General features: G+C 37.0%; 1 protein-coding gene across 4 annotated transcripts in view; it reads left to right on the top strand.

Annotated features, from left to right (window-relative positions):
* The first annotated feature begins 54 nt into the window (after positions 1–54).
* LOC133525574 (fumarate hydratase, mitochondrial-like) overlaps positions 55–20,020 on the top strand; it is a 56,823-nt gene continuing 36,857 nt past the window's right edge. For 2 of the 4 annotated variants that reach the window (XM_061861878.1, XM_061861880.1), the window contains exons 1-2: positions 55–278; positions 7,168–7,284. In XM_061861878.1, coding sequence (XP_061717862.1) covers positions 165–278; positions 7,168–7,284 — 231 coding nt within the window. In that variant the 5' untranslated portion in view covers positions 55–164. Of the gene's footprint in view, positions 279–4,258; positions 4,634–7,167; positions 7,285–20,020 lie in introns of those variants that run through there. The other 2 variants (XM_061861877.1, XM_061861879.1) reach the window with 2 other exon arrangements.

Here is a 20,020-nt window from a genome sequence, read left to right as displayed (position 1 = left end):
TAAAAGAACGAATGAATTTATATCCAATGACTATAGATTCAATGAGTGAACGAAAACACGAAACAGATGACAAAATTGTCAATGTCAAACTAAAATAGAAGGCAGACGTTCAAAATCCTAAAAAGATATTATAAACTTATTTATAATACTTTTCTTACTAAATCATGGCGATGTCCATGTTTAAAGTAACATCTGCCTTGGTTCATTCATCAAAGAACTTACGATGCGTCGTTCGACTTGCGGACCAGCGAAACTTCACCACAACAAAAATCGTAGCGGTAAGTTGCATAATCAATGATCTATAATAACATTGGTCTTATAGGTAGTATAGTCCATCAGTCAAATTTAACTAAACGCCGGTATCCTGCAATATTCCAGGCTTATCGTAGTGGCAGTTGTAATTATTTGGCGTTCCCAATAACATAACGTTTTGTGTTTGAGGTTAACTTTCCACAACAAGATAGCAAAATTACGTGCATAATTTACTGTGTCCTGCTACAATTGCAAGTGTTTTTTTGACAATGAAAAACGCCTGTTGGAATTTTGATCCATTACACGGATCAGCATTGTACAACATATCAATTTTTCATTCATAATATTAACGATTTTAGTTTACCCCTGTTATGACGCTCTATGTCGTCTTAGAGGAAGTCGCAATATTTGTCCAACTGCCCTCATTGAACTGTGGTGATCCTGATTCTTGCAAGGATAGCAAAATATTGGCATATTAAGTGCTTTCAATACAATACAAATCTCTTTATTGCACATACCTCGTTTTTTATATCAATGTATTGCTCAATCAAATGTGAGAAGAGAACATAAGGAAATCTCCTTGAATAATTTATTCAGTAAATATAATGGTTTAATAATGTTTTGGAGAGATTGGAGAACAACTAATCATAATTCAAGTAAAGGTTATCTTAACTGGAAAGGATCTATCTATTCTACAACTGTACCATGAAATATTTTGCACCTAATATGTAGGAAAAGTCAATTTTAGATGAATGAAAGGTAAAAATCTACTTTGAGTTGTTGGCATGGCCCTTTTGTTATTGTCAGTCAACAATGTCATTGTCAACTACAGCCATAGCGAGCAGGCAAGATGGCGCTGGTCGCCATCGCAAAGGCTTCATTCAGCTTTTGGTAGGGCTGTGTTGTGGGGCTGCGATTATGGCCCACAAATGGTCTCGCGGGAAGATCAGCACTGACTGGGTCAGTATTATGCTGAGGCGAGACTATTTCGTGATAAACTTTTAATCCTACCTATTTTATGTATGCTTTTAGCTTATAGTTAATAGGAATAAAGTATTTGATTCTGATTCTGAATATCTTGTTGAAAAAATAATTAAAGCAGGGGTGTATATTTCCTGGAGGTACATATATTTTTTCATACATCATTATTGTGTAGTTTGAATGACAACTTTTGTCAATTATTTAAGAGTGACATGACACATATTGCCATACAATGAAAGTTGCACTCTCATTCAAACAACATGATGACATAACATGAAACTTGCCATGAACATTTGAGTAACATATATTTATATCTGGTAACAATATCTATGCTAAAAATTTGTAATAAAAAGAAAATCAAGCTAGTAGAATTTTCTATGAAAAACGTTTATAAAGCTGCGCTGGTGGCCTAGCGGTGAGAGCGTGCGACTTGCAGTCTGGAGGTCGCGGGTTCAAACCCTGGCTGGTACCAATGAGTTTTTCGGAACTCATGTACGAAATGTTATTTGATATTTACCAGTCGCTTTTCGGTGAACGAAAACATCGTGAGGAAACCGGACTAATCCCAACAAGGCCTAGTTTTACCCTCTGGGTTGGAAGGTCAGATGGCAGTCGCTTTCGTAAAAACTAGTGTCTACGCCAAATCTTGGGATTAGTTGTTAAAGCGGACGCCAGGGTCCCTTGAGCTACAACGCTACTTGAGGGACAACGCTAGGAAGAAAGAAATTTGATTCTTAACATAATTTCAATTTTATAGGAACTAATTGTCAATTGCAATTTTAACAACAAAACTTCCATGAGACACAGACATAAAGTATATTAAAAATGGGACATTCAGGTATTTTAAGTCGAAAATCACTTGACATGTTTCATGCCGTTAATGGCCACTGCTAATGAGATTGGCAGTGGTCAAGTCAAGCGTGTTCAAGTTGTCTACATCGTGAGACTTTTAAATAAATGAATAATAATAAATATTTGGGGACAATCTTACACAGTTAAAATAAAATAAAATAAAATCCGACCTAGCCCCAAACTGAACAAACCTTGTACTATGGATACTAGGCTAGGCAGGGCCGGATTTAGGGAAGGGCAACCGGGGCTACAGCCCCGAGGCCTTTACAAAAGAGGGGTCCCCAATAGAGACTTCGGAAAATTTATCATTTTATTTGGAAAATAATTTGGGGCCAGGGGGCCTCCTCTCCTTTATTGCCTGAGGCCTCCAGACCTCTAAATCCGGCATTGAGGCTTGGGTATATAGATAAAAACATACTTATTATATACATAGAAAAAACACCCTTGTCTCTGGAACAAAATTCTGTATTTATCACACAAATAATTGCCCTGGGGTTCAAACCTGGGACCATTGGCTTCATATGCACAGTCACTACCCAGGCCAGACCAGTCATCCCAAATACTTACTTTTGTTAGTCTATTACAGAGTCTAGAATTGTGGTGTCCAAGAGCCAATTTGTTGTATGCTTGTGTGCCAAAAATGTTTGGCAATACCTAATAATAAAGTCATCTCTAACACAACACCAACATTCTAAATTTTATCAAAATCGGTTCAGTAATTTACCCGTCAAAATGTAAAAGACACCGTCCCACCTCCAATGAACTAATGTAAAAGCGGGCGCAGCGGCGGAAAGCGCCGAAATTTTGAAACGTAATAAATATAAGAGCCTCGGTAGAGAGTACCATTATGTACCATTTGGTGTTGAAACTCTAGGTCCATAGGGTCCCAGCGTGCACAAGTTTTTTGGAGAAATCGCGAAACGTCTGGTTGACGTAACTGATGACCGAAGGGCTGGCGGCTTCCTCGCACAACGTATCAGTATTGCGATACAACGAGGAAATGCCGCCAGCATCCTTGGTACAATGCCTCAAGGGCCTATTTTAGATATAACCTAGTTATAGTAATCATCTGTATATATCCATTATGTATATTGTTATTGTAAATAAATATTAAAATAAAGACAGATAATGTTATTTTCGCTTACATGTATTATATGAAGTATAGGTGAGGCTTATGAAGAAGGCTTCCTTTAGTTTCAGAGTGCAGTCGCAGGAATACCTAGTCTCAAAACTAATTAAATTGGTATTTGATAAGATTATCTTTCCCTTTAAGGATTTCCGCTTCATTATGTTTTGCATTATTAAAATTAGATTACACTGCTCCGTAGTGTTTAATTACTACTCGTATCAAACCGATCGAAATCATACACTTTGAATATGATACTTAAACTTAATTAATGAAAAATGAAAATGAAAATGAAAAATGATTTATTTAGGTATCAAAATTGCAGCTTATTACACAGTAGAAAAGTATTACATTTTTAGAAGCATTCTATTGTTGGAAAGCCTAGGAATAGTGTCCTGAGCCCTAAACTAGGTAAACCTGTCTTATAGGGATCAGGGAACCACCCTTGGTACACAAATCTAAAAATTGGGTAATCATTTTGCTTAATTAAGTATATACGTATACAATATCAGCTATTGTTTGTGACAACATTTTCAACTACCCGTATTATATATGTTTATATATATTTACTATTGGACTATTACTATTGTTTATTATACTGTTAGGATAATTACCTAGAAGTGTGTTGTGTGCTTGTGTGTGTGTGTGTGTGTGTGTGTGTGTGTGCTTGTGTGATGAACTTTTCATTATATATTATTAATTTATTATACATATACCTACTGCTGGTTGTTGGTCAACAATAGCCCTTACGTATATAAGACTATGAGTGGTTGCAATATTTTGATTAGATCGCTTTTTATTGATAAGACCAACTGTTACAAAGTTGGTCTTATCAATAAAAGGACTGTTAATTAAAGTTAGTTTTTAAACAAACGCCCAAAATGATATTAAACCAAATAAACATGCTTGGCAACCAGTCTATTATCTCACACTTCACTATAAATAAACTTAAAGTAAATTATCTATGTAAATTGCGAGGGGGTCACCATATGTAAATTGATAAGCTGTTATCTTGGTAAAGTTTTCAAGATCACACGTCAGTTGAGCTCGGACTTTCAACTGCGACGTACGTGGCCAAATAATTGAAGAATCAGAGCGCAACCGGTTCTTTTCCTTTCTCCCGGCGAGCATTGGAACTCGTTTTAGTCCCATTTGGACTAAAATAACTTCGCAACTTGAACGTGTCTTGTCTGCGCGCGGACTTGCGTAGTAGTTTAGAAAAAAAAGAAATTGTCATTGACAAATTCAAATTTCAGAAAGTCTTTTTGGCTCTCGCTGTCAGTTTTTGTAGCGATTTTCGAAATTTTATGTGTATTTTTTAACAATAAATCGTGTTGTGTGAAATTCTGGAGTAATATAAATAGGTAATAAAACATGGCATGTACAAAGTGTTTGCGTGCCGACGGCAAGCCGGTTAAAATGGTATGTATTATTAACTGTCCTAATATTATTCGTTTAGTCCTCATAATATTTTAATAATTTATCATCCCTTATTACTGCATATCCAACTATTTTTACTTAGCAGTAACAGTAAGGTTTTCCTAAGTTTTGTTATCACGGACACGTTATCAGTCAGTACCTACCTACACGAATAATTTTAATGTACATAACCAATCCATAAACTCAAAAAGTGTCGAGAAAACCATTCATATTGCCGCGTCTGTCTGTTTGTCTGTATGTTCGCGATAAACTCAAAAACTACTGAACGGATTTTCATGCGGTTTTCACCTAATATCAATAGGGAGTATTTCTTTAATGTTTTGCCGCCAGAGAGCAACACTTGCACATATTCTAAACCACAGAATAACTCATACATACTATGCCTTAAACAGTTCTTTGAGTTTTCTCTCGAAGTGAAGTAAAGAAGCGGTAGGCCTTCAGTATGTGCTAGAGGCCCCTACGCAGACTTTTGCGTAATATCTCCTATAGTGATTCTTAAGAAGCTTGCTGCCTGCTTCAATGATATAGTAGTATAAATAAATAAAAAATAAAAAATACAATAAAAATAATATTTTTATTTAGTTCCACACACAACGATTTACAGGTAGTAAAAAGATAAATATACATTTAACATAAGTAGAAAATAAAATTAATTATTAAAGAAAAATTATAAGAACTAAAATGAAATCATAGGTGTGTGGACCCCTTCTGGGTAAAAGCCTCCCCCAAAGTGTTCCATGTATCCCTGGCTGTGGCTGTATTATAAATATACATAGAAAACTCGCAAGACTCCGGAAGAAATATCACGCTCATCCATCACACAAACAAATACCCTTACCGGGATACCGAATCCAGGACCATCGGCTTCATAGGTTACTACCCACTAGGCCAGACCGGTCGTCTTCGATATAGGTTGAGGTTAGGTACCTGTGTAAAATAATGAGTGTTAAGTTTAATGGAAAATCCAATTCCCATTGCAAAATGCATATTGCCTATTACCTTGGCAGTGATAACACGTCGTTCCATTACTAAAACCTAATTAAAGTTTAAATCTAATTAGGCCACTAGAATCTAGACTACAAGTGGCGATGTATTCATTGTGTTGTTCGCCGCAGAAAGATAAGTTATCCAAAAATATGGAGTTGAATTCAGATTCAAATACCAAAGGCAATATTGTGAGTACTATCTTAGTAAACAATGTTTCGTTTTTGAGAGATTTTAAAACAATTCTCGTAAACACAGCCGGTTTTCCAACCAGGGATCGGAAACCGGTATTTTTTGTATGGGAACGAAAACGGTATTTTTTCGTTCTTTGTTAATTCTTTCATTCCTAATCGGGCAATCTAATAATACGAAGTCGTTACCTAAAAACACAACTGAGTCCTACATTTTGAGTATAAAATAAACCGAAATATATGGTTATTTCCATGTTTTTGCAAAAAAACCGGTTCCGATCCCTGTTTCCAACTGCTCATGCTGGCCGAACACATATCTATCACCAAAAAACTTTGCGTACGAACAACCCTCTTGGGCCCTTCCTCACTTGCACCAACCACCGTTAACAGATTGATCAACGTCATAGAGGTCTATGAAACTTCCCATACAATAAAATTTAGCGAACGCTCCGACCCTTAGTGGCGATGATTCGCTGCAGTAGGTATTATGCATTATATCTTTCTGTTTGGCGAGGATACGCGGATGCGGGGTACTCCTCCGAATGTATTTACCTGACCTGAGAATAAGTTTTTTTTTTTTTTTGATATCTAAGTTTATATATCTTTTTTTTTTTTGCGAGACAGTTTGTTGGCGATGAGCTGATGTTTCTCATGTCAGGAACATAACTGACACGTACTCTTTCCCGCTAAGTTAAGAAATGAGCATAGCCCTTACCCGGGCTGACAGTCCAAATCTGACAGAAGAAAAGGACTATGCGTCAAAATGGCCCCAATACCAACAGAGTTGAGAGTAAGGTCGTTACATAGGTATTTCTATGTACTTCATTTCGTTCTATGGGCACCAAGCGGAATTCCATTGCAGAACTGAGATATTGGTATTTTAGTCAAAATGTCGTCACCCTTATTACCTAGGCAATATAGTCCACCGCCGGGCCAGCGCGGCAAATCATTCAGTGTGCTCGCCCGGCGGTGCGCGAACATCTACCCTGCAGTAATTAATTTACTTACTTGGACTCTATTGCCTAGGTAATAAGGGTGACGACATTTTGGCTAAAATACCAATATCTCAGTTCTGCAATGGAATTCCGCTTGGTGCCCATAGAACAAAATGAAGTGCATAGAAATACCTATCTAATGACCTTACTCTCATTTCTGTTGGCGTTGGGTCCAGGCTCCATACAAAGTTGCCCATGGTCCTTTTACTCATTAAACATGAAATATACGTTTGAAGTGTTGCATGCGGTCGCAAAATCGCCTTGATTGGTCCCAATATTCTTGGCATTAGGCAAATTAAAACACACTTATGATGGTACATTAACATAACAATCTTTTTGTCCGCAGCGAAAAGAAAAAGACACTATGGGCGAACTAGACGTCCCAGATGACAAGCTGTATGGAGCCCAGACAGTCAGATCCATCATGAATTTCCCCATCGGCGGCATTGAAGAACGTATGCCGGTAAGTCTAAACTAAAAAGACACCATGGGCGAACTAGACGTCCCCGATGACAAGCTTTATGGAGCCCAGACCGTCGGACCCTATTACTAAGACTCCGCTGTCCGTCCGTCCGTCCGTCTGTCACCAGGCTGCATCTCATGAACCGCGATAGAATTTTCACAGATGATGTATTTCTGTTGCCGCTATAACAACAAATACTAAAAAGTACGGAACCCTCGGTGTGCGAGTCCGACTCGCACTTGTTTAATAACATCGCCTGCACTTTTGCAAGAAATGAACAATGACAATCGTCTCACTAACTTGCTAGAGCATTGACAATACCTTTACTGAAACATCACAATGTTGTCATTAAATGGAATTTACGGCGATCATAAACTCAAACAAAGGTAAGGAATCGTACACTTAATGTCCATGATATAAAATCTTTTTTATGACATTTTCTACTGATGTTAGTCCTTGAGTATAAATATATATCTCGTTGAATGTATTATATCTAATACAACGCCGAAAAACAAGTTCCTGCCTCTTGTTGGGAGAAAAAAATTAACAAGTCTGCTTTACTATTCTTTTTCGTACTAAATAGGGCTAAAGCTACATAATAGTACATTACGATAAAAGTGCGAAAAATAGGAAATTCGAAACGAGTGATAAAACGGGTTATCCGCCTCTGGTCAAACGAGTGATTAGTCAAAATACGCTTTTTGTCAAAGGCTCGTTTGGTCAAACATGGTTTTGCCAAAAGTGCGATTCGTCAAAATGTGCTTTTTGTCAAAGGCTCGTTTGGCCAAACATGGTTTTGTCAAAAGTGCGATTCGTCAAAATGTGCTTTTTGTCAAAGGCTCGTTTGGCCAAACATGGTCTTGTCAAAAGTGATATTCCTAAAAATATTTCTTTCAGTCAGAATGAGATAGATCTTGCCACATAAAGTAGCCAAATTTATCTTAACACGCCTTTGGTGCTATCGGGATAAAGTCGTGTTAAGATATATTCGGCTACTCTTGATAACAATATCTATCTGATGTACAGTGGCGTTCAGAATTGCATGGACAATTTATGAATGAATTCATTCATAAACTGTCCATGCAACTTTGAACCCCACTGTACAGTCAGCGTCATATAGTACGTAGCATTCAAAGTAGTCAAATAGTTTGTTACTACATATAAAATCTATGGTGTACCGAACTATTTGGCTACTTTGGATGCCTAACAACTATATTATGCTAGCAACTATGTGATGACAATATTTATCTGACTATACAAATAAATACGTTCAACGACTTTAATTTCGGACCCATTTTGTACCTTGTCACAGTGACAATCAATATGACAGACACTGCGGTTTTTTTAAAGATTTTACTGTGTTACAAGGTACAAAATGGGTCCGAAATTAAAGTCGTTGACCTTATATGCCATGCTAGAAAGAAATAAAACAAGGCTCGCCAATTGGTTACATTTTTATATTTATGTATTTTATATTAAAAGTCACTATCTCACTATACAAATCACTTGAACCCCAAATGGCTTAACAATTAATGTCCGTGAGTGTACTAACTACGTGTCTCTGTTTTCTATTGATCATACTTATTATATTGGATCCATCTTAACGTGACAATTTTTTTTAAACATCTTATTACGCCTATCTTCCCATCGCAATAATCTTTTATCAGTCTGCTCAAGCTTTCGTCGTAGAGAACGCTAGCTCGAGATCTTTATTGACATCGTAATAAACTTCGCTTTTACGAATTTCATAATTGTAGTGAATTCCTTCTTTACGCAATTGATTAATGAATTTGAACAATGTGGACTTCCGGTTAACTTTTGACTGCAATCGTTTATGCCAACTTTCCACCATATTTGTTGTTCGATGACGTTCAGAACTGCAGCAGAATCTGTTGATGGTAATAATATTAATCCACTCCCTATCAACATATTCGATGAAATCGTTCATTCCCACTACGTTTTCTCCAAGTTCCTGAATAGACAGCCACGCTTCTGGAATGGCTGAAGCAGGCAACAATGCTATATGAGCTGTCAATCTAGTTATTTTCCTTCCTTCTTTACTGTCTGCAAAATTTTGTTTGGTTGAGTTTCTCCATATAGCGTATTGAAAATGGAAATAACATCCAATCACCTGTGCCTCAGGAAATATTTCTTCAACAGCATTGATAGTTGCTAATTCGTAATCGCAACGATATTGTTCTACTTGCAATCCAAATTTGTTTTTAAGGATATGGAACAAACGGTGGTATGTTTGCTGACATTTGTTAGGGAGAAAGGCATACACTATTGGGATTAAATTAGTGCATTCGTCTGTGCTATTTAGGTCAATGTGTAGCGTATAGAGCTGTTTAAATGGTTTTGGCACTTTAAATAATCCATCACCGAATACTTTTTTGGATTTTTTAATATACTTTTTACCTAACTTTGTAGCGAATATCAGTATTTTGTCAGAGTCACCATCTTCAGCTATCAAAAAATCCGTCGATAGTATGGTCGGAATCACAACATCTTCTAAACTCGAAAATAGTGTACCTGGTACATTCCAAGCCTTTAATCGAGATCGTCTTAGTGAATCCTTTTTACTTTTATACGTCGGAATAAAAACGCTTTTACATTCAACTTTTAAATTTTCTATCTGCTCCTCAAAAATTTGCTGTATAGGTTCAAAATTTTCCTGCACTTGAATTTTACATGTATCCAACACTTTGTCAATTTTGTTCCGTACGAAATCGGGAAGACAACTGTGTTTCTTATCACTTAATAGGTTTTCACGTTTCTTACACAACGTAACCGAAGCATTACACTGACCTCTTTTAGCACATCTCCATAATGATTTCCCGTTATCATAAGTCAAATTCAAGTGATACTTGTAGCCACCACGTATGAGCATAGGCTTGTCTCTTTTACTACGTATGAACTCTAGTTCAGTTGGCTTACTTGATGAAGCCATTTTATTGCAATTCACTTTTGCTTATTGCATTTAATGATTGATAGTTTATAATGTGTCATATTAATCATTGTCAATTAGATAAACATTTATAATCAAGATAATAATAAGTGGCCTGCCTCTAGTAACTACAATACCTACTTAAGGTTGTTTTAGAGAAGTTGATACTGGTTGAATATATAATGACGTATCCCATAGTATTGACGTAGTGTTATATTCTCTTTGGTAGTTTGTTAAATATAAATAACAACAACAGTCGTCAACGTCAAAAGTTGGTGTGAATATAATATAGTCGGCATATATTTATGGGTTTGCTCAATGTCTTATTTCGAAATGAATGGCGAACGTGTATCAACCCGGCAGTATGAAGACAGTGACAATTCAAATGAGACTTTAGGGCTAACTAGAACGCCTGAAAGCCACAACATGTGCATATTTGGTGGTTGCCCCATGTCACCAATACCAATTCCCGATAGACTAAGGGTGCTACTTTTAACTAAATTAAATGTATATATTTCTACGGGATCACGAGCGTGTAGCTATCATCTTCGCTCCGGGCAAAATTGGGAAGAGATAGCAGAGGCCCCTGATAATTTAGTGAATTTCGACAGGAGACACGTCGAAGATATAATCAAACTAATGAAACTAGCTATGGCACCTATTGCCGAGGCAATTGCGGATATAATATTATAAACCAGGTAGGTAATAGTCATTAAAAGGTTCTCACTTAATAAAATTTGTAATAAAATTGATAAAAAGAAATTAGTTGTTTAATTGGAATGCAATTTAATAACAAAAATATTCGTGTTAAGTGCTCCACGAGGATGGCCATAAGTCTATCTATGCCTTCCTCCTGGATAAAGATTGTACGGACAGATGCGACCATCATGCCCCCTCCATATCTAAAACTTAATGTTAGTAGGTACGGCCCTCTGGTACAGTAGTACTACCAGGTAGTTCTACTGGTAGTACAGATGATACACCTTAGGGACACTAGTACTACTTCTAAAAATACAAGAATATCCCTCGGGTTTTGTCATAGACCACTGTATTAAAAGTTCAACTGGTAGTACATATGATACAAAATGTCTACTATTTATGAAGTGTTCGTGTTCTCTTCGTATTCTGCACCAAAGTTTTTTATTCTCTGTTTGGCCTGTAGGTTGACTGGTAGAGAATGCCTATGGCATTGAGTCCGCCCTTTGTAACTGTATTTTATACTGTGCAATAAAGTTTAAAAAAAATGTCGTTATCGATCGGTCAAAATGTATAAAAAACACATTTTTTTAGATTGTATTGCTAAGCCGCGTTTTCACGTAGTGTTCTGAGCGAGCATTTACTTGTTCGTGTGCTGACGAACGAACATTTTACTATGTGAAATCCTGTTTTCATCCGCCCAAGAACGAACGAATGCTCGCTCAGAACACTATGATAATCGCGAAAGTAAATCTATGTCAAAGAAAAGGTACTCTCGCCTCTTTGCTCTTTACTTACATAATTAGACTGGCCACTTATTAATATCTGTGAATTTTTATTCTTTTCGTGAAAATATATTTCTGTGACAGATTACACGACATTCATGACATATCAACTGTGTGAATTTTGAAAAATAAAACATTTAAATTCCGGAAAAAATATGTTAAGACGTGCAGTTGCAGCAGACGAAGACAAATGTCTTATTAATGGGTGCAACGAATTGAGACTTCACCGGCCCTCCGATTTTCACAAGGCAATGTTACTCAGTAAATATTCTTTATATTTACAACCAGATACACTACTGTGTTCGCAGCACATGGACACGGAAGAGTGGACTAATATTATTGATGAAGCAATTACAACCGCAGACAGCTTTGAAAAGGAGCATACGGAAGACATTGTAGAAATATTTAAGAGCGTATTGCAATGCATACAACCAGGGACTGAAAAACCGCAAAAGACCGGTAACCTAAAATAAAGGTATCAATTGAATAGGTATCCAAAGCTAAGGGTACCCGAATAAAATCGCAAAAGACCGATACCTAAGATAAGGGTATCAATTGAATAGGTATCCAAAGCTAACGGTACCCGAATAAAATCGCACAAGACCGATACCTAAACTAAGGGTATCAATTGAAAAGCTATAGAACTGTAACGGTACCCGAATAAAATCGCAAACGACCGATACCTACACAAAGGGTATCAATTGAATAGGTATCCAAAGCTAACGGTACCCGAATAAAATCGCACAAGACCGATACCTAAACTAAGGGTATCAATTGAAAAGCTATACAACTGTAACGGTACCCGAATAAATAAAATGTAATAGGTACATTTTTCAAACGGTACCGCTACAGTTGAAAGGGTACCGTACGGTACCGTTTCAAGTAGACTTCTACTTTGGAATCCAAGATGGCGGCTGTGCACTCGTCATAAAAGTCGTCATGGATATCGTTTTATAGGTTTTAGGGAGTGCAGATTTCGAAATTGATGACCATTTTGGAATCCAAGATGGCGGCCGTGCACTCTGTCATAAAAGTCGTCATGGATATCGTTTTATAGGTTTTAGGGAGTGCAGATTTCGAAAATGATGACCATTTTGGAATCCAAGATGGCGGCCGTGCATTCTGTCATAAAAGTCGTCATGGATATCGTTTTATAGGTTTTAGGGAGTGCAGATTTCGAAAATATTGACCATTTTGGAATCCAAGATGGCAGCCGTGCACTCTGTCATAAAAGTCGTCATGGATATCGTTTTATAGGTTTTAGGGAGTGCAGATTTCGAAAATGATGACCATTTTGGAATCCAAGATGGCGGCCGTGCACTCTTGTCATAAAAGTCGTCATGGATATCGTTTTATAGGTTTTAGGGAGTGCAGATTTCGAAAATGATGACCATTTTGGAATCCAAGATGGCGGCCGTGCATTCTGTCATAAAAGTCGTCATGGATATCGTTTTATAGGTTTTAGGGAGTGCAGATTTCGAACATATTGACCATTTTGGAATCCAAGATGGCGGCCGTGCACTCTGTCATAAAAGTCGTCATGGATATCGTTTTATAGGTTTTAGGGAGTGCAGATTTCGAAAATGATGACCATTTTGGAATCCAAGATGGCGGCCGTGCATTCTGTCATAAAAGTCGTCATGGATATCGTTTTATAGGTTTTAGGGAGTGCAGATTTCGAAAATATTGACCATTTTGGAATCCAAGATGGCGGCCGTGCACTCTGTCATAAAAGTCGTCATGGATATCGTTTTATAGGTTTTAGGGAGTGCAGATTTCGAAAATGATGACCATTTTGGAATCCAAGATGGCGGCCGTGCATTCTGTCTTAAAAGTCGTCATGGATATCGTTTTATAGGTTTTAGGGAGTGCAGATTTCGAAATTGATGACCATTTTGGAATCCAAGATGGCGGCCGTGCATTCTGTCATAAAAGTCGTCATGGATATCGTTTTATAGGTTTTAGGGAGTGCAGATTTCGAAAATATTGACCATTTTGGAATCCAAGATGGCGGCCGTGCACTCTGTCATAAAAGTCGTCATGGATATCGTTTTATAGGTTTTAGGGAGTACAGATTTCGAAAATGATGACCATTTTGGAATCCAAGATGTCGGCCGTGCACTCTGTCATAAAAGTCGTCATGGATATCGTTTTATAGGTTTTAGGGAGTGCAGATTTCGAAAATGATGACCATTTTGGAATCCAAGATGGCGGCCGTGCATTCTGTCATAAAAGTCGTCATGGATATCGTTTTATAGGTTTTAGGGAGTGCAGATTTCGAACATATTGACCATTTTGGAATCCAAGATGGCGGCCGTGCACTCTGTCATAAAAGTCGTCATGGATATCGTTTTATAGCTTTTAGGGAGTGCAGATTTCGAAAATGATGACCATTTTGGAATCCAAGATGGCGGCCGTGCATTCTGTCTTAAAAGTCGTCATGAATATCGTTTTATAGGTTTTAGGGAGTGCAGATTTCGAAATTGATGACCATTTTGGAATCCAAGATGGCGGCCGTGCACTCTGTCATAAAAGTCATCATAGATATCGTTCTATAGGTTTTAGGGAGTGCAGATTTCGAAAATGATGACCATTTTGGAATCCAAGATGGCGATCGTGCATTCTGTCATAAAAGTCGTCATGGATATCGTTTTATAGGTTTTAGGGAGTGCAGATTTCGAAATTGATGACCATTTTAGAATCCAAGATGGCGGCCGTGCACTCTGTCATAAAAGTCGTCATGGATATCGTTTTATAGGTTTTAGGGAGTGCAGATTTCGAAATTGATGACCATTTTGGAATCCAAGATGGCGGCCGTGCACTCTGTCATAAAAGTCATCATAGATATCGTTCTATAGGTTTTAGGGAGTGCAGATTTCGAAAATGATGACCATTTTGGAATCCAAGATGGCGATCGTGCATTCTGTCATAAAAGTCGTCATGGATATCGTTTTATAGGTTTTAGGGAGTGCAGATTTCGAAATTGATGACCATTTTGGAATCCAAGATGGCGGCCGTGCACTCTGCCATAAAAGTCGTCATGGATATCGTTTTATAGGTTTTACGGAGTGCAGATTTCGAAAATGATGACCATTTTGGAATCCAAGATGGCGGCCGTGCATTCTGTCATAAAAGTCGTCATGGATATCGTTTTATAGGTTTTAGGGAGTGCAGATTTCGAAAATGATGACCATTTTGGAATCCAAGATGGCGGCCGTGCACTCTGTCATAAAAGTCGTCATGGATATCGTTTTATAGGTTTTAGGGAGTGCAGATTTCGAAATTGATGACCATTTTGGAATCCAAGATGGCGGCCGTGCAATCTGTCATAAAAGTCGTCATGGATATCGTTTTATAGGTTTTAGGGAGTGCAGATTTCGAAAATGATGACCATTTTGGAATCCAAGATGGCGGCCGTGCACTCTGTCATAAAAGTCGTCATGGATATCGTTTTATAGGTTTTAGGGAGTGCAGATTTCGAAAATGATGACCATTTTGGAATCCAAGATGGCGGCCGTGCACTGTCATAAAAGTCGTCATGGATATCGTTTCATAGGTTTTAGGGAGTGCAGATTTCGAAAATGATGACCATTTTGGAATCCAAGATGGCGGCCGCACTGTGGGCTGAAAATCGGCCTTCATAGAAATAGAAACCGAAGTATTAATTTTGAATTTTTTTATTGGAATAGCTTTTGTTTGGTTTTATTATGTCCAAAAATTAATCTTAGCTAATTTGGTTGGAGAAATAATTAATTATATTTTTTTTTTTCAAAATCTTTGTATGGCGCGTATCAGAAAAATCGAGTTTTCTCCGAAAATAAAATTTAACCGTAATATCCTGACAGATGATTTTAAAACCAATTATTCTTGATTTTTCCATATAATTAGATTTTTCCTACGGGGTGCACTTTTTTTTAAATCGATGTAATTTTTTAATTTTTTTTTTGTATTTTTTTATTGTAATACGGTTAAACTTGTTACTTTGACTACAAAAAAATAATTTGAGTTTGATCGAACCAATAATCTACGCGTAGTGAATTTTTGTTTTAACCAAATGTATGGAGCGTACGAGTAAAACGGTTCTTTTTTTTCAAAAATTAATTGTATACCGTAATATCCTTGCAGATGTACCAACCTTGTATCAATTATTAAGGATATTTTGACATAACGCGAACTTTTCTACCGTATGCACTTATCTAATAAAAAATAAAAAAAACTTATTTTTTCATGCTGAAATAACTTTTGCTCATTGTTTTAATTAAGTAGATAAATAATAAACACACAAGTTACAAGTAGAAAATTGAAAATAAAACCATTACATCCATCATTCACTACGCGTAAGTTATTGGTTCGATCAAACTCAAATTCATTTTTTGTAGTCAAAATAACGAATATAACCGTATTAAAAAAAAATCGATTTAAAACAAAGTGCACCCCGTAGGAAAATTCTAATTATGTGGAAAAATCAAGAATAATTGGTTTTAAAATCATCTGTCAGGATATTACGGTAAAATTTTATTTTCGGAGAAAACTCGATTTTTCTGATACGCGCCATACAAAGATTTTGAAAAAAAAATATAACTAATTATTTTTCCAACCAAATTAGCTAAGATTTGAGCTATATGTTTGAGCCTTTTGGGGTGGAAACCCTTGGCCCGTGGGGACCTGGCGCTCACAACATTTTTAAAGAGCTTTCGAAGCGCCTCGTGTAGGCAACGGGTGACAAGAGGGCTGGCTCTTACCTCGCACAACGCATTGGCATTGCTGTCCAGCGCGGCAATGCCGCCAGCCTTCTAGGCACCTTGCCACAAGGCACCGAGCTGGAGCCAATTTTTAGGGTTCCGTAGCCAAATGGCAAAAAACGGAACCCTTATAGATTCGTCATGTCCGTCTTTCTGTCCGATTCTGTCACAGCCACTTTTTTCCGAAACTATAAGAGCTATATTGTTCAAACTTAGTAAGTGGATGTATTCTATGATCCGCATTAAGATGTTCACACAAAAATAGAAAAAAAACAATAAATTTTGGGGGTTCCCCATACTTAGAACTGAAACTCAAAAAATCTTTTTTCATCAAACCGGTCTTCAAAAATGATATTTAGGTTCCTAATATCATTTTTTTCTAAACTGAATAGTTTGCGCGAGAGACACTTCCAAAGTGGTAAAATGTGTGTCCAAAGTGGTAAAATGTTGAACAAGATCTAGTAAGTAGATTTTTTTTAATACGTCTTAAATGGTACGGAACCCTTCATGCGCGAGTCCGACTCGCACTTGGCCGCTTTTTACTTATAACTTTAGTTGTAGTTTTAGTTTTGAATCTTTTTCCTTTTTATCTTTATGTAGTTTTGTTTAAGATATATTTTAATGTAGTTTTTATTTTTTATTTTTTAATAATATATTCTTAGACGCTACTTACGATAGATTAATTTTGGGACATAATAAAACCCAACAAAAGCTATTCCAATAAAAAAAGTTCAAATTTAAGACTTCGGTTTCTATTTCTATGAAGGCCGATTTTCAGCCCACCGTGCGCCGTTTTGTCACCTAACTAGAGACGGACGGACGGTCATTTTTTGGTAGGTACATGGAGATTGTATTCCTTACGTCCGACTTCCATATTTAAATTGTATCAATTTTATAGTGACATCTGGTGGCGTAGTTTGCATAATCGGAAGTCGACTTTAAGCAAAAGTTAGAGATGTCTCGCTTCAATTAATATAAATCGCCTCCATCTTAACTAATGTTAACTAAATTTCTAAGTGTCGCCCCATGAGTAAGACTGACACCGACAAGGCCAGAGTTGAAACGCGAGTGCAAGACATTCACCATGGAATTCGTGGATTTAGATAAAGTGAAAAGTAAAAGTAAGTTATGTTATATTCATAAAATAGGTCCTCTGGGATCCTCAGATATTGATTTTCATCTCAATCTGAGCTTAAATGCCGAAATCAAAACTGGCGTGCGTTTTCTAAAAATTTGACCTCAGAATCATAATAAAGGTCCTCTGGGATCCTCAGATATCGTTTTTCATCTTAATCGGACCTAAAATGCCGAAATTTAAAATGGCGTGCGTTTTCTAAAAATTTGACCTCAGATTCACAATAAAGGTCCTCTGGGATCCTCAGATATCGATTTTCATCTTAATCTGAGCTTAAATGCCGAAACTTAAAATGGCGTGCGTTTTCTAAAAATTTGAACTCGGAATCATAATAAAGGTCCTCTGGGATCCTCAGATATCGATTTTCATCTCAATCTGAGCTTAAATGCCGAAATTTAAAATGGCGTGCGTTTTCTAAAAATTTGACCTCAGAATCATAATAAAGGTCCTCTGGGATCCTCAGATATCGATTTTCATCTCAATCTGAGCTTAAATACCGAAAACAAAAATGGCGTGCGTTTTCTAAAAATTTGACCTCAGAATCATAATAAAGGTCCTCTGGGATCCTCAGATATCGATTTTCATCTCAATCTGAGCTTAAATGCCGAAATCAAAAATGGCGTGCGTTTTCTAAAAATTTGACCTCGGAATCATAATAAAGGTCCTCTGGGATCCTCAGATATCGATTTTTATCTCAATCTGAGCTTAAATGCCGAAATTCAAAATGGCGTGCGTTTTCTAAAAATTTGACCTCAGAATCATAATAAAGGTCCTCTGGGATCCTCAGATATCGATTTTCATCTCAATCTGAGCTTAAATGCCGAAAACAAAAATGGCGTGCGTTTTCTAAAAATTTGACTTCAGAATCATAATAAAGGTCCTCAGGGATCCTCAGATATCGATTTTCATCTCAATCTGAGCTTAAATGCCGAAATTTAAAATGGCGTGCGTTTTCTAAAAATTTGACCTCGGAATCATAATAAAGGTCCTCTGGGATCCTCAGATATCGATTTTCATCTCAATCTGAGCTTAAATGCCGAAAACAAAAATGGCGTGCGTTTTCTAAAAATTTGACCTCAGAATCATAATAAAGGTCCTCTGGGATCCTCAGATATCGATTTTCATCTCAATCTGAGCTTAAATGCCGAAAACAAAAATGGCGTGCGTTTTCTAAAAATTTGACTTCAGAATCATAATAAAGGTCCTCAGGGATCCTCAGATATCGATTTTCATCTCAATCTGAGCTTAAATGCCGAAATCAAAAATGGCGTGCGTTTTCTAATAATTTGACCTCGGAATCATAATAACGGTCCTCTGGGATCCTCAGATATCGATTTTCATCTCAATCTGAGCTTAAATGCCGAAATTTAAAATGGCGTGCGTTTTCTAATAATTTGACCTCGGAATCATAATAACGGTCCTCTGGGATCCTCAGATATCGATTTTCATCTCAATCTGAGCTTAAATGCCGAAATTTAAAATGGCGTGCGTTTTCTAAAAATTTGACCTCGGAATCATTATAAAGGTCCTCTGGGATCCTCAGATATCGATTTTCATCTCAATCTGAGCTTAAATGCCGAAATCAAAAATGGCGTGCGTTTTCTAAAAATTTGACCTCGGAATCATAATAAAGGTCCTCTGGGATCCTCAGATATCGATTTTCATCTCAATCTGAGCTTAAATGCCGAAATCAAAAATGGCGTGCGTTTTCTAAAAATTTGACCTCAGAATCATAATAAAGGTCCTCTGGGATCCTCAGATATCGATTTTCATCTCAATCTGAGCTTAAATGCCGAAATTTAAAATGGCGTGCGTTTTCTAAAAATTTGACCTCGGAATCATTATAAAGGTCCTCTGGGATCCTCAGATATCGATTTTCATCTCAATCTGAGCTTAAATGCCGAAATCAAAAATGGCGTGCGTTTTCTAAAAATTTGACCTCAGAATCATAATAAAGGTCCTCTGGGATCCTCAGATATCGATTTTCATCTCAATCTGAGCTTAAATGCCGAAATTTAAAATGGCGTGCGTTTTCTAAAAATTTGACCTCAGAATCATAATAAAGGTCCTCTGGGATCCTCAGATATCGATTTTCATCTCAATCTGAGCTTAAATGCCTAAATCAAAAATGGCGTGCGTTTTCTAAAAATTTGACCTCGGAATCATAATAAAGGTCCTCTGGGATCCTCAGATATCGATTTTCATCTCAATCTGAGCTTAAATGCCGAAATTTAAAATGGCGTGCGTTTTCTAAAAATTTGACCTCAGAATCATAATAAAGGTCCTCTGGGATCCTCAGATATCGATTTTCATCTCAATCTGAGCTTAAATGCCGAAAACAAAAATGGCGTGCGTTTTCTAAAAATTTGAGCTCAGAATCATAATAAAGGTCCTCTGGGATCCTCAGATATCGATTTTCATCTCAATCTGA

Source organism: Cydia pomonella, chromosome 15 (genome assembly GCF_033807575.1).
Source record: "Cydia pomonella isolate Wapato2018A chromosome 15, ilCydPomo1, whole genome shotgun sequence".
Lineage (NCBI taxonomy): Eukaryota > Metazoa > Arthropoda > Insecta > Lepidoptera > Tortricidae > Cydia > Cydia pomonella.
The sequence above is the reverse complement of the archived record's forward strand: the minus strand, read 5'-3'. Positions and strand labels throughout refer to the sequence as shown.